Below are 13372 nucleotides of genomic sequence, written 5' to 3'. Positions count from 1 at the left end.
ATACCTTAATTAAAAAATAACTTACTGCTGATGACTGCTTACCATCACCTGAACTTTCATCAAGTCATAATCACTGTTGACAGATCACCATAAAAATAATAGTAATGAAAATGTTTGCAATACTGTGCAAATTACCAAAATGTGACATAGAGACATGAAGTAAGCAAATGCTGTCAGAAAAGTGGTGCCGATAGACTTGTGGACACAGGATTGCCACAAAACTTCAATTTGTAAAGAGAAAAGGTGGGGAAGAAAAGCAGTATCTGTGAAGTGCAATAAAGCAAAGCACAATAAAACAAGATATGCCTGTTTGTAGTTACTGCTTATTTTTGGCTCTTTGTTGTTTTTTGGCTGTTTTGGTTGTGTACTTCTTACCATTTTGTTTGTTGTTTTGAAGGACCGTTGTCCTTCATTTCTCGCTCTCTTTTTTGTGATTTGATGGTTTTTCTGTAGTGGTATGCTTAGATGCTTTTTTCTTTATTATTTTCTTTGTGTATTTACAATAGTTCTTTGCTCTGTGGTTACCATGAGGCTTACCTAAAATGATTTGTATTTGTAACAGTCTGTTTTAACTTGGTAGCAGTTGAAGTTCAAACGCATTCTAAAAGTCTGAATTTTTACTCTCCCCCCCCCCTTTGTTTTGTATGTCAATTTTTTCTTGTGTATTTATTAACAAATGATTGTAATTATAGTTATTTTTTACTACTTTTGTATTTTAACCTTCATATTGATTTATCTATCACCTTTTCAACATTAGATTATTTTGAATTTTACTATATATTTACATTTACCAATGAGATTTATACTTTTCATGGTTTTCTGTTGATTAGTGCCCTATTGTTTCAGCCTTAAAGAAGTCCCTCTAACATGTCTTGTAAGGCCAGGCCTGTGGTGATAAACTCCTTTCTCTTTTGTTTGCTTTGAAAACTCTTTATCTCTCCTTCAGTTCCAGCTTTGTCAGATACAGTATTCTCGGTTGGTAGCTGTTTTCCCTTCAGCACTTTGAATATAGCATGGTACCTCTCTCGGACAATAAGTATTGTGTCGAAAAATCGGTTGATAGCATTACCTTGTGTGTGACAAGCTTCTTTCCTTTTGTTGCTTTCAAGATTCTTTGTCTTTGATTTTTGACAGTTTCATTATAATGTATCTTGGTGAAATCTTCGGGTCATACCTGATGGGGATCTTTCCGCATCATGCACCTGGATGTGTAGACATACACTTTAAAGTCTCTTGGGTAAATACCTAGAAATGGGACTGTTGGGACATGGGATAAGCTTTTCTTTAAACTCATGAGAAATGCCCAGCTGTCCAGACTGTCTTTTTCAGCATCTGTACTTGCTCTTCGTCCTTGCCAACGCTTGGGACCATCACTCCTGAGTACTCACCAGGTGCCAAATATGTGGGTCTTGATTAATCACCCCATTCATTTATTTTATATTTGCCCACTTACAATTTTGATTCTCCCTAAATAAAATCAAAAATGTGTTTGGGCCTCTTTATTCAGGTTACATCACCAGTTGCTTTTGACCCTTTCCATCTTGGTTAACAAAGTACTCCAAATATAGCAGCCATTCAGTATAGTTAAAGACTTATTCTTTGCCTTATACTTCCTGTATAAATATTCCAGATGCAGAGAAAGCCCACTTAAAACTCCAGGACAGACCAGGCTTCATGGAAGTGCCTTGAATAGAAGAAAAGGAGCATGGCACTTTTACTCAGAAGAACACCCAGGTTCTGTCAGACAATTGGAACGGATCTCTCCCTGGAGATAGTTTAGATACAGAGATAAAAAATATTAGTACACTTTGATTCCTAGCATTTGGTCTATTCTTCTCTCAAGGCCGTCGGGTCAGGACCAGTGGGAAGAAGCAGCAACTGTGGAAGCGAACACTGTAATTTGGTGTCTTCTTCCCAGGCGGTGGGAGGAGGGGAGAGTTTCTAGAAGCAGCCCTGGTCTTTTTCTCTGGCGGTGCCCTCCCCTGACCTCCTGCATCCCCAGCTTCGTCTAGTGGGAAGGACTCAGAGAGAGGAGCTGCTTCCCCTGCACGTCTAAACCTTTCTGCAAGAATCTGCAGGGGAAAGTGGCAGAGATTAGCAGATTCCTTGGCCCAACACAGGTATCTGGGTGTCTGTCCACCAACCACTAGAAGTTAAAATAAAGTCAGCGTGCATAAGCTTGATGCACCATCTGTTAGAATAATAGCAAGGGAGGTTGTGAAAAGGACACACCTTGCTTTGAAAATATGTGTGGTGAAATGGAAATGTGATTTTCCAAAACGAGGCATTAAAAAAAGAAAAAAAACCTTTTGGTGACCAGACATGAGAAGAGAAAGCCATAAGGAGGTATCTCAAATTGGTTGTGTGTGTGTGTAATGGGACTGTGTGTGATGGGACTGTGTGTAGGGCACTGGAAGCCACTAAAAGGGTCTTGTCTTTCTCTGAGTGAGAGAGTGAGAGGAGAGGTCATAGGAAAGCAGAGAGCAGGGAGTGATATGGTCTGATTTACCCTGCCAAAGCCTCCTCCCTCTGACTGCTATATGGAAGGCCAGAAGCAGAGATACCTGGTAAGAGGCTTCTGCAATGATCCAGGAGAAAGATGATGGAGGCTGGACCTGGTCACGATGGTGCAGGTTGTGAGTAGTGATCAAATTCTCAGCGTTTTTTTTTTGTTTTTTTGTTTTGAAGTAGGAACAGTAAGATTTTCTGACACGATGGGGGTGGGATAGGAGAAAGAGGATGTGAGAATGACTTCAAGATTTCTGGCCTGAGAAACTGGAAGAATGAAGTTGCCATCCGCTGGAAGGAGGGTCTTACGGGAAGCTGGTGTGGCTGGGGGTGTGAAGTTCAAGAAGCCTGTTGACCTGCACTTAATAAACTTGCGGAATCATGACAAGTATGGAAGTGCCTGGGAGGGGAAAGGTAGAAAAAGAACAAGGAGATCAGGTTTTTAACAAAAGTCAGGATGAAGGGAAGAGCCTCACCTCTTTTCAAACGCTGTTGGAAGATGAAGTTCTTGAACTCTGCCTCTTTCCATCTTACGAACTTCTTCTAGGAACGTTCCGTTGCAGGTATTTCTAATCCTGTATCGTATGGGAAAGATAAAAAGAACACATGAGCTTTACACGGTGTAAGCAACAATTTCTCCCTCTTGGGTAGCTGGACATCCCTTGCCTACAGGCTGTACGATGAGATGCGATGCATTGTGCCCAGCCTCTGAGCGAAACCAGAGTCTTGCTTTCCCAGCAGCTACGAGGCGTTACCAGAGGGGGTGCTGCAGCCGCCCCGAACACTGCCGACTCTCCGTGCAAGTCTGTAGATCTGGGTGTGTGTCTAAGTTGCAGGGGCCGTGACTCTGGACGAGTCAATCTGCATGCATTTTAGCCAGACAGTTGAAGGTTCAGAGGACTGAGACGTGATTCCGTATGACTTTTTCTACCATGGTCACTAGTTGGGAATCTTGATTCTCAAGTTTTCAGCTGTGTGCTGCCTCCAACCCTCACTTCCATCAGAGACACCTAGGACTACCTGTGCCATTCACAGCAGTCGTAATGGCAGAGTGGATGTGTCCTGTCAGTGCTTGACCACAGGTGTGCATTTCTGACTTGAAACCGACAAGACAGTGCTCCCCCTTTCTGTGGCAACTTGTTTTCGTTAGGGTCTCTATCTGTATTCATGCACTCATCATTCATCCACTCCAGTATTAAGTTTCTTTGAGCCACAATTAGATACCAAAGCAAAAATAGACATTGTTTCTACTTTCTCTTTTTTAAATTTTTTTAACATTTGTTTCTGAGAGAGAGAGAGAGAGAGACAGAGCATGAGCGGGGGAGGGGCAGCAGAGAGAGAGGGAGACACAGAATCCGAAGCAGGCTCCAGGCTCTGAGCTGTCAGCACAGAGCCCGACGCGGGGCTCGAAGTCACAAACCGTGAGATCATGACCTGAGCCGAAGTCAGACGCTTAACCGAGTAAGCCACTCAGGAGCCCCGGTTTCTGCTTTTGCGACGCTTCCAACGTATATAGAGAGACAGTCAACAGACAAGTACACGAATGAGCCATGTCAGAGGGAAACAGGTATGATGGAAGGGGCCCCACGTGGCACCATTCCAGTGTGAGGCAGAGGTAGAAGCTTCCAAGGGTGTTAGCAAAGCCTTCTCTGGAGAAGTGGAATTTGAGCTGGGGTGAAGGAGGAGAAGCCGGTTAGTGAAGGAGGGTGTGGGAGAGCATTCTGGACAGAGGAGACCCACTCTGGGAAACCCCTGTGGTGGGAGGGGCACAGTAAGCATGACCTGAGAGAGGCGGGGGAGATGGGGCTGGAGCAGGCCATCTGTGGCCTTGGGAGGGGTCTGGCAGGCGCTAAGAAGTGACACAGAGGACAGCTCACGGACTCCTGGGTAGTCATAGCCGCTCACATCCCCAGACAAGTACAATTAAAAAGTGCAAGAGTTTAGGCTGGTAGTAAGACTTGGTGGTTTATAAATTTTAGGCTGGCTGAGGCAGAAAATCACGGGAAGAAGGAAGATTGGGTAATTGGGAGAAATTATTAGAGACGTCAGTGGTCAAGTTTTGGAACAAAAACCATCAAAGAATGTGATGCCACACACTTCAAAATTGTATTATAAAAGAATTAACAAGCCGGGGTGCCTGGGTGGCTCAGTTGGGTAAGCCTCTGACTTCAGCTCAGGTCATGATCTCGAAGTTCCTGAGTTCCAGCCCTGGGTCTAGGTCTGTGCTGCGGGCTCAGAACCTGAAGCCTGCTTTGGATTTTGTCTCTCTCTCTTCTGCCCCTTCCCCGCTCACGCTCTGTCTCTCTCAAAAATAAGCATAAAAAACAATAAAAAAATAAAGAATTAACAAGCCTAAACACTAATGTATACTTGAAGAAAAACACGTGTCTAACTGGTATGCTTCAATTTTAGGAATTTTCTAAGCTGTTCCCTAAACAAAGGAAGCTGCCTTTCTCTCTAGTCAGCAGCTGTTCTGATATTTTAACTTAAAACCTGTGACTGTGACGTCACTGTGTTGGCACTGCATTGAATCTCTTGAAATCCTTTTGGATTAAAGTAAAATTATGAACATATAACAAGTGAACACTTTACCATGTTCTTTGTATGTTGACTGCAAGGTTTATCTGTCTCCGGTGTATCAGAAAGTTGCTGATGGGAAGTAACTTAACAACAAACGAACAATGAAGGAAATGTAGCTAATAAGATATGGTTTGAATGTTGGAAAAGAAAAGCCATACTTTATTTGACAGGTTCAGAAGTCCGTGATTATTCATTATAAAAAAGCTTTACTTACTGTATGTCTATCTAACGACATATTTGGACATCACAATGTAAGGAAAGGTGAAGAGTGATGGAGGAGAACATTTTGTAAAGCAGTTGAAATAGAGGCACAGGCTATATTTGCTGTTTACTCGAAAGTGAACAGTTTTTGTTTTATGGAAAGAAAGTTCAAGGTAGAGTATAAACATCTTCTAACTCCTGGGAATGGATTATAAATAGTAAAATATGGTATTTGTCACTTATGATTTTTCTGTAGAATAAACAATAGAACTAAATTATCAAGGAAGTACGCATGAGAGATAAATAAAAAGATCCGTACATAAATACCAGCATGTGGCAGGTGATTTTCTAAACACTTTATATGTACTAGCTGTTTTAATCGTAATTCCGTGAGATAAAGTGCTGTCATTTGAAATGTAGATTGGTAAGTTAACATTAGATTGAATTTGAAATCTCACGCATTTTATTTTATTTTTTTTTAATTTTTTTTTTCAACATTTTTTATTTATTTTTGGGACAAAGAGAGACAGAGCATGAACGGGGGAGGGGCAGAGAGAGAGGGAGACACAGAATCGGAAACAGGCTCCAGGCTCCGAGCCATCAGCCCAGAGCCCGACGCGGGGCTCGAACTCCCGGACCACGAGATCGTGACCTGGCTGAAGTCGGACGCTTAACCGACTGCGCCACCCAGGCGCCCCGAAATCTCACACATTTGATATAAAATATATATTAAAAATGACACCTAAACCACATCAGTTTTCGTTACAGCGTATATTTGGAACTTTCCAAACTCAAAACCATGCTGGCTCTAAAGCAGATAGAGAAACGCTCAGTGTGGCTGTCCAGAAAAGCCCTCCCCAGATAATCAGGGCACCCTTCAAGCCACCACATTTTCTCCTCGCTGCACAGCAGGAAGCCACACGGGGGGAGGGGAGGGCAGCAGGGAGGCAGTTCACCTTGTTAGCTCTGGGATCCTGTCGACGAGGTCCTTTGTAAAGCTCCTGAGGGAGAGCCTTGGGATGGTGGTTCTGGTAGTAGGTCCTAAGGGGCAAGGTCTGAAGTCTTATCTGAAGCAGAAGCAACCACCTCTGGCTCCCTGGTTTCCTCACACCCCCAGTTTCTGCACGTGTACCTGCCTCCTCAGGTCCTCCCCCTCTTACCACCCTCTCCAGCAACTTCTCTTCATTCCTTACCTTCCTAGATTTCGGGCCGGGAAACAACAATTTCAAGCACTTGTGTACCCAGTAAAGTATTTCTCAGGAGCTGAAATACTGCTCATTTCCAGTGACACTGTTTCCCTTTTTCCCCCCACGGAAATGAGTTTCGTTTCATCCATGTTATCAAATAAATAGCCACTTGTGGCCTGAACTAAAAAAAAATACTGCTACTTACATTTTTCTGAGAAAATGTGCCTTTAGATGCAAATAGATGTGCAATTGAGTATTTGGAACATAATTTGCTATCGGGACCATCTACGTGCATTTACATGGATTCTTCTAGTAAATTCCATAGTTATGAAAAGGATCCTAAATATTTCCTTGATAATGTGTAACTGTAGGATGGCTAAAATGTAATACTTAACAGCTCTGAAAATTATTTGGAAAGTGATCCATGGCATCGAGTGTAGGTCTTAACTTGGATCTTTTACAACCTGTGGCTTCTGTCACTTGATTCCCCAGTGATGTCATCATCTAGCCATAGATCCTAGATTTCCAAAGAGAGAGAAGGGTGCGCTGGATGCTGAGGGGTCCTGTTAGAATCATCCTCTCAGTATGTTAGCATCTTCGTCTGTAACTGAGTATGGCCAAGGTGGTCTGCAAGTTCCCAGCTGCATTTTATTTATTTTTAAAAAAAATTTTTTTTTTCCAACGTTTTTTTAAATTTATTTTTGGGACAGAGAGAGACAGAGCATGAACGGGGGAGGGGCAGAGAGAGAGGGAGACACAGAATCGGAAACAGGCTCCAGGCTCCGAGCCATCAGCCCAGAGCCTGACGCGGGGCTCGAACTCACGGACCGCGAGATCGTGACCTGGCTGAAGTCAGAGGCTTAACCGACTGCGCCACCCAGGCGCCCCCCAGCTGCATTTTAAAGGCAAGTAAGAGTAATCCTGAATTTTTCGTTGTCTTTTTAGTTACTTGAGGCCCCCCCTTTTTTCTTTGAGTAAAGATAAGTTAGCATACCACATTTTTTGTTTTTGTTTTGTTCTGTAATATGGTAAATAGAGGTGGGAAAATCTGCAATTCAAAGGGACTGTGAAATGCTTGAAATTTGTACTTTAGTGTAAGTGTTATGTAACTCAAAGAAAGTATTTTAGTAGTATATACAGTCTTCTTAAGTCCAAATCACATGTATATTTGAATTATTTCACGTTTGTACTTAACTTTCATGTAAGTATCTCCCTAGGATTATACCAAGATTTTTTAAAGATTTTTTTAAATGTTTATTTATTTATTTTGAGAGAGCGAGCGAGCAAGGGGAGGGGCAGCAGAGAAACGGAGCAAGAGAATCCCAAGCAGGCTCCACACTGTCGGTGCAGAACCCAGTGCAGGGCTCGATCTCACCGACCATGAGATCCTGATCGGAGCTGAAATCAAGAGTCAGATGCTTGACCAAGTGAGCCACCCAGGCGCCCCATTTGTACCAAGATTTTGAAATCATTCTGGATCACAGGCTATTTTATAAGCAGGAAATATAAGTAGAGTAGTAAAGGGGATAGACTCGTTGAGGTTAAAAACAAAACAGAGCCAAAAGAACTGCTCCTAAAAGTCCGGTGGCTTTAGTGGCAGCATTTCACAGCAACCTTGACAGATGAACTTCGCTGTGCTGTGAGTGCACAGCAGTTCATTTAAAAATGCCATCTCAGGGGTGCTGGGTGGCTCAGTCAGTTGAGCGACTGACTCTTGATTTCAGCTCAGGTTTGTGGGGGGGAGCCCCACTCAGGCCTCCACGCTGGGGTGGAACCTGCTCGGGATTCCCTCTCTCTTCCCCTCCCCTGCTCACGCGCGCGTACACACTCTCTCTCTCAGATAAATAAACGTTAAAAAGATACAAATGCCATCTCAGACTAACAATTTGGAAGAATTGATTGCGAAACTAATTCAAGAAAACCAAATTTATGCTTTTTAAGAAATACATACTATCCATATTATACAGGTGCCCAATGAGGTGTTTTAAGCAAAGTTTGATACAATGGGAAAGTGCAGGTGGTTAAGAGGATAAAAGTGGAGTGTTTACAGATCCAAATCTACCCCTTATTGCCTAATAGGAGAGGACCATCCAGGAAGTTTTCAGATGCCACAGGGCAAAAGATGACTACTTCATTCTGACGTTTTTTTACCCATAAGAGTTTAACTTCTGAAATGGAGAAAAGAATGGTGAGCTAAGAAAGAGCAGAAATAACGCAGCTGATGTGCCGAAGAGCTCATACTGAGATATGTGTAATGCCACGTGCTGGAATTTAACACCTTTAAAAAAGTTTAACACACTTTCAGAAAGATTCAAAAACTCAAGCTCCAAGTTCCGCAGTGACACCAGCACGGAAGACACGCTTGTGCACTGTCAGCGTGTGGCACATTCTTCATCTACGTGACAGCAGTTAATGCCCAGTCGGTTACTTTGTTCCACAGTAATTATTTCCGAGGTTAAACTGAAAAACTTGTGGATGGGATGCGGATTAGGATGTAGTGAGGAATAATTAGGAGAAATATATTGCACGTTAAAATGTAGTATAAAATTTCCCTAGATCGAGTACTTTATAGAAAGGTTTTTTTTTTTTTCTTTCCAGAAAGAATCTCATCCAACTTAATAGAAATATTTATACTCAGAGATGGGATAAAACAATGTGAAGAAAATTGCATTCTGTAAGCAAAAGAAAGTATGGAATGAAACTGGACCAGTACATATTGCACTGGGGAAATCGATGCTGTGGTATAGATATGAAATGCTCATTTTAAAGAATGTTTTCATGTTTATTTATTTATTTTGAGAGACCGCAAGGCAGAGAGAGTGTCCCAAGCAGGCTCTGCACTGGTAGCACAGTGCAGACGTGGGGCTCGATCTCACCAACTGTGAGATCATGACCTGAGTCAGAATCAGGAGTCGGATGCTTAACTGACTGAGCCACTCAGGCGCCCCTGAAATGGTTATTTTAGGTTGGGAGTCTTCAACGTATCCTAGTTCGGTTGAGGTTTCTGTCTCCCTACTGGCCACAACTCTGCCAGCAGGAACACTTTGGTACTAAGTAAATAAATGCCTCTGGGGCAGCACATCCTGGAGCACTCAGATTGGAGGTGCCCCCAAGATGGGAAATGGTATGTTTCCAGGGGTTTTTTTTTTTTTTGTTATAATTAGTTTTTAAAGTCTGAGATCTGTTAATACAAAGGTGGGTATGTAACTATTAATTACACTAGAATGGTTTCCTCCCCAAATGGCAAAACCTACTGAATGGAAGATAAGATGTACTTGTGGGACTGTGGAGAAGACATTCTGTGCCAGGGCAGAACGTTTATGTTTCAAAATGTGATGAGATCGGAGCCATGGAGATATTCTAGGATTTGTGAGCCCGGAGACACTGGTTTTATCTCACCCCTGCACAACTTTACTCACATTCCAAAGAGTGGGAACCCGTGATCCTTCTCCTTCTCTTCCCCAGGAGAATTGGCTTCCATTAAGGAGCAAAGCCTCTCTCCTTTCTCAGGAGACAAGAGAGGAAAACTGCTGTTCTCCTGCAGAGACTCCCAGGTTCATAGTCTGGGGCTTCCTCCCCTGTGACATACCTTTCATGCTAGGAGGGGGGGGCACCAGAGTGGCTGTTGCCGTGAGTAAGCACTACTGGCTGTCTCTGCCCTGACCCTCCTGCTCTCAGGATCGAATGAATAAACATGCATATTACAAACGTATTAAGTACTTTCTCTCCACCTCCCATCGCTAACTTTGGTTGATGAGTTAATAGTGATATAAAGGGTTCTTCAAACAGTTTCTTAAAAGACAGTTCTTGCTGAAGGTGGAATGAATGAAAAGACCCCCTCCCCCACACTTGCGCAAGCGCACGCACACACACACACACACACACACACACACACACACAACACATGGAAAGAGAAAAAGAACCTAATATGTTTGGGGGGGGGGATTTGAGAAAGATTCACCCCTCTGCTTTGGGGTCTATAAATAATTACATTTGCCCTGATATATAGAGGAATTAAGGAAGAATTGGACATTAAAAAGCAAAATTAGTATTATCACTTCTAGAATATTTCTTTCTCTAACTTCTTAGTTTGAAATTTATGATGTTTATTTACTTTTTAATGTTTATTTTTGAGAGAGACAGAGAGACTGTGAGCAGGGGAGGGGCAGACAGAGAGGGAGACCCAGAATGCGAAGCAGGCTCCAGGCTCTGAGCTGTCAGCACAGAGCCCGATATGGGTCTCAACACCACGGACCGGACCGTGAGATCAGGACCTGAGCTGAAGTCAGGTGCTCAACTGACTGAGCCACTCAGGCTCCCCTGTGATGTTGTAAAGCCCTGTTGTTCATGTTACACATTATGTACGATGATCGTGTACAAGTTATTTCCGATTTTTAAAGCTTGTAATTTCATGGGTTCTTTATCTGTAACATTAGGGATTTCAGGGATTTCTAACACCTTAGTTAAAAGCTTTTTTTTCCTGTTGGATTCGGTAAGAAAAAAAAGGGGGAGGGGAGTTTCTGTCCTCTAATACCTAAATATTCTGGGGGAACTATATTTAATAGACTCTTATTTCCCATGTTTTTAAAAAGTGAAGAATGTCTTTCTAATTTGAACATCTTCCTCCTGTTTCTTATTTTGTTATTAGTTTTTAATCTGTGATCCTCTGGTATCAGGTTTTGGTTCCTCTAAAATGGATAGAAGTCCCACTTCTAAAGAGTAAGTGGATGACCTTTCAGGAAAGATCATGAACTAGGTAGTTCACTACCAAATTTACCTCTCATGTATTTTGATAACATCTTTTTCCCCCCCAAATTGGTTGCTGGGAAATCTACGGTGGTGAAAGGCAGAAGACATTTACTTCTAAAAGTCCCATGACTGTTAATATTCATAAAGTGGCAAATTTTCAAATTCAACTTAATTTGAAGACCACATAATTGGAAAAGAAGAATTAACCATGACAGTATATTTTTTTGGTTACTACCTTAATTTTCAACTTACGATGTCCATAGTAGATTTAGAATCAGGCACACAATAGGGACTATGAAGAAACCCAGCCAGAAGTGTGGACAAACCAGGACCACACTGACCTGCAAATAAATAGAAATAAAGAGTATTTACATAGGAATCTTTTAGTTTGTCAGTATTGAGTACCACGTGTAACTTTCAGTTTCCCTTCTCCTCCACAAAAACCTCGAGATGCAGGTGTGGATGCAGTCATAGGAGTCTAGAACTACTCAATCAGTATAAGTACGTAAAACCTAAATATAGTATCAGCTAACTTAATTCGATAGTATATTCTATAAACAGTCAACCAAGTAAATATTTTGATCAAGTAAGTTTTATCTCAGGAATGCAAGCGCGGTTCAACCTTATGTTAACCTAGCAATACAACTTTACTTAACTTCTAGACATTGTGTGTAAGACAATTGTGCCATTCTAGTCCCCTGCGAAAAATCACTCTTCTTTCTGCCTGATCAGAGAGAATCAGGACTGTACTGGGACTGTACTTACAGGACTGGGTAAGGCTCTGTATTGTATATATTTTTAATTTTCTGTATATGCTGATGTTTCAACATCCAAACAAAAAACCTTTCTGTGTGGAGACTGCCCCTCCCAGAGCTAGTCAGTTCTTACAGATAGTAAGATCTCAGCGGGGAGGATGCCTTTGATCTGCAAACTAATCCACAGCCTCTCTCCTCTATCTGGCCCATATACCCCAGGAGGCATTATTCCTTTGCCATAATCATTCCAGAACCAGGTAACAGGCAACTAGAAACCACCCCTATAGTCCAAAGCCTGCAAAAAGTCATTTAAACTAGCCGTTCCTGGGCTGTTCACCCTGCTCTGCCTTGCCTTTCCCATGGAAGCCCCAATAAAGGCAAGGCCTAAGCACTCCTCAGCTCCTGTGTTCCTCCTCCTGACCACCCTGGTCTCTTTCCCATGTGGCATGCTGTGATTTATCTTTAGGACCTGTGGGAATAATACATGTTATTAAAATGGCTATAGTAAGTCCTTACCAGTAAGTAATTACTTTAAATGTAAACGGATTAAATTCTCCAATCAAAAGACATAGAGTGACTGGATAAATAAAAAAGATCCAACAATATGCCGCTGATAGGAGACTCACGTCAGCTTTCAGGCCACATAGGCAAAAGTAAGGGGATTGAAAAAAATATTACAAGTAAATGGTAACCAAAAGAGAGCAGGAGTGGCTATATTAATATTAGATAAAATAAACATTCAGGCCAAATCAGTCATAAGAGACAAAGAAAGTCACTATATAGTATTATGGAGGTCAATTTATTAAGAGGATATGAGAATTATAAGTTTGTTTGCACCTGACATTGGAGCACCTAAATATTTAAACCATAAACAAAACTGAAGGGGGAAATTCACAGCAATATAATAATAGGGAATTCAATTCCCCACTTTCAACAATGGAAAGATCATTTGGACAGAAAATCGATAAGGGAACAGCTGTCCTCAATAACACAATAGACAAAATGGACCTTATAGACATATTCAGAACATTCCATCCAACAGCACCAGAATACACATTCTTTTCCAGTGCACATGGAACATTCTCCAGGATAGATTACATGTTGGGCCACAAAGCAAGCCTTAACAAATTTAAGAAGATTGAAATAATATCAAGTATTTTTTTCCCTGATCATAATTCTATTTAATTAGAAATCAGTACTAGGAGGAAAACTGGATAAAATCACAAATAATGTGGAAATTAAACAACACACTACTGAATAATCCAGCGGGTCAAAGAAATCAAAAGGGAAACCACTCATGCATCTCTGGAATAAATTCTACTTGATTGTAATGAATGACTTTTTTAATGCATAGTTGCATTTGGTTTGCTAATATTTTGTTGAAGATTTTTG

At 41.7% G+C, this 13372-nt stretch overlaps 1 protein-coding gene and 1 long non-coding RNA gene across 6 annotated transcripts in view; one reads left to right on the top strand and one right to left on the bottom strand.

Annotated features, from left to right (window-relative positions):
• LOC112860863 (phospholipid-transporting ATPase IB-like) overlaps window positions 1-13372 on the bottom strand; it is a 216029-nt gene that overhangs the window by 12908 nt on the left and 189749 nt on the right. For all 5 annotated transcript variants that reach the window (XM_086714937.1, XM_086714959.1, XM_086714965.1 and 2 more), the window contains 2 exons: window positions 11478-11566; window positions 2985-3083 (listed from right to left, as the gene is read on the bottom strand). In XM_086714937.1, the coding sequence (XP_086571063.1) occupies window positions 2985-3083; window positions 11478-11566 (188 nt within the window). The remainder of the gene's footprint in view (window positions 1-2984; window positions 3084-11477; window positions 11567-13372) is intronic.
• Window positions 1-13372, top strand: part of LOC147584880 (uncharacterized) — a 128853-nt gene that overhangs the window by 42764 nt on the left and 72717 nt on the right. The gene's annotated exons all lie outside the window — the stretch shown is intronic.

The sequence above is a fragment of the Puma concolor genome, chromosome A1 (assembly GCF_028749965.1).
Source record: "Puma concolor isolate L17-30 chromosome A1, mPumCon1.1.hap2, whole genome shotgun sequence".
NCBI classification, from domain to species: Eukaryota; Metazoa; Chordata; class Mammalia; order Carnivora; family Felidae; genus Puma; species Puma concolor.
Note: the sequence above shows the minus strand (reverse complement) of the source record. Positions and strands in the feature narration are given on the sequence as shown.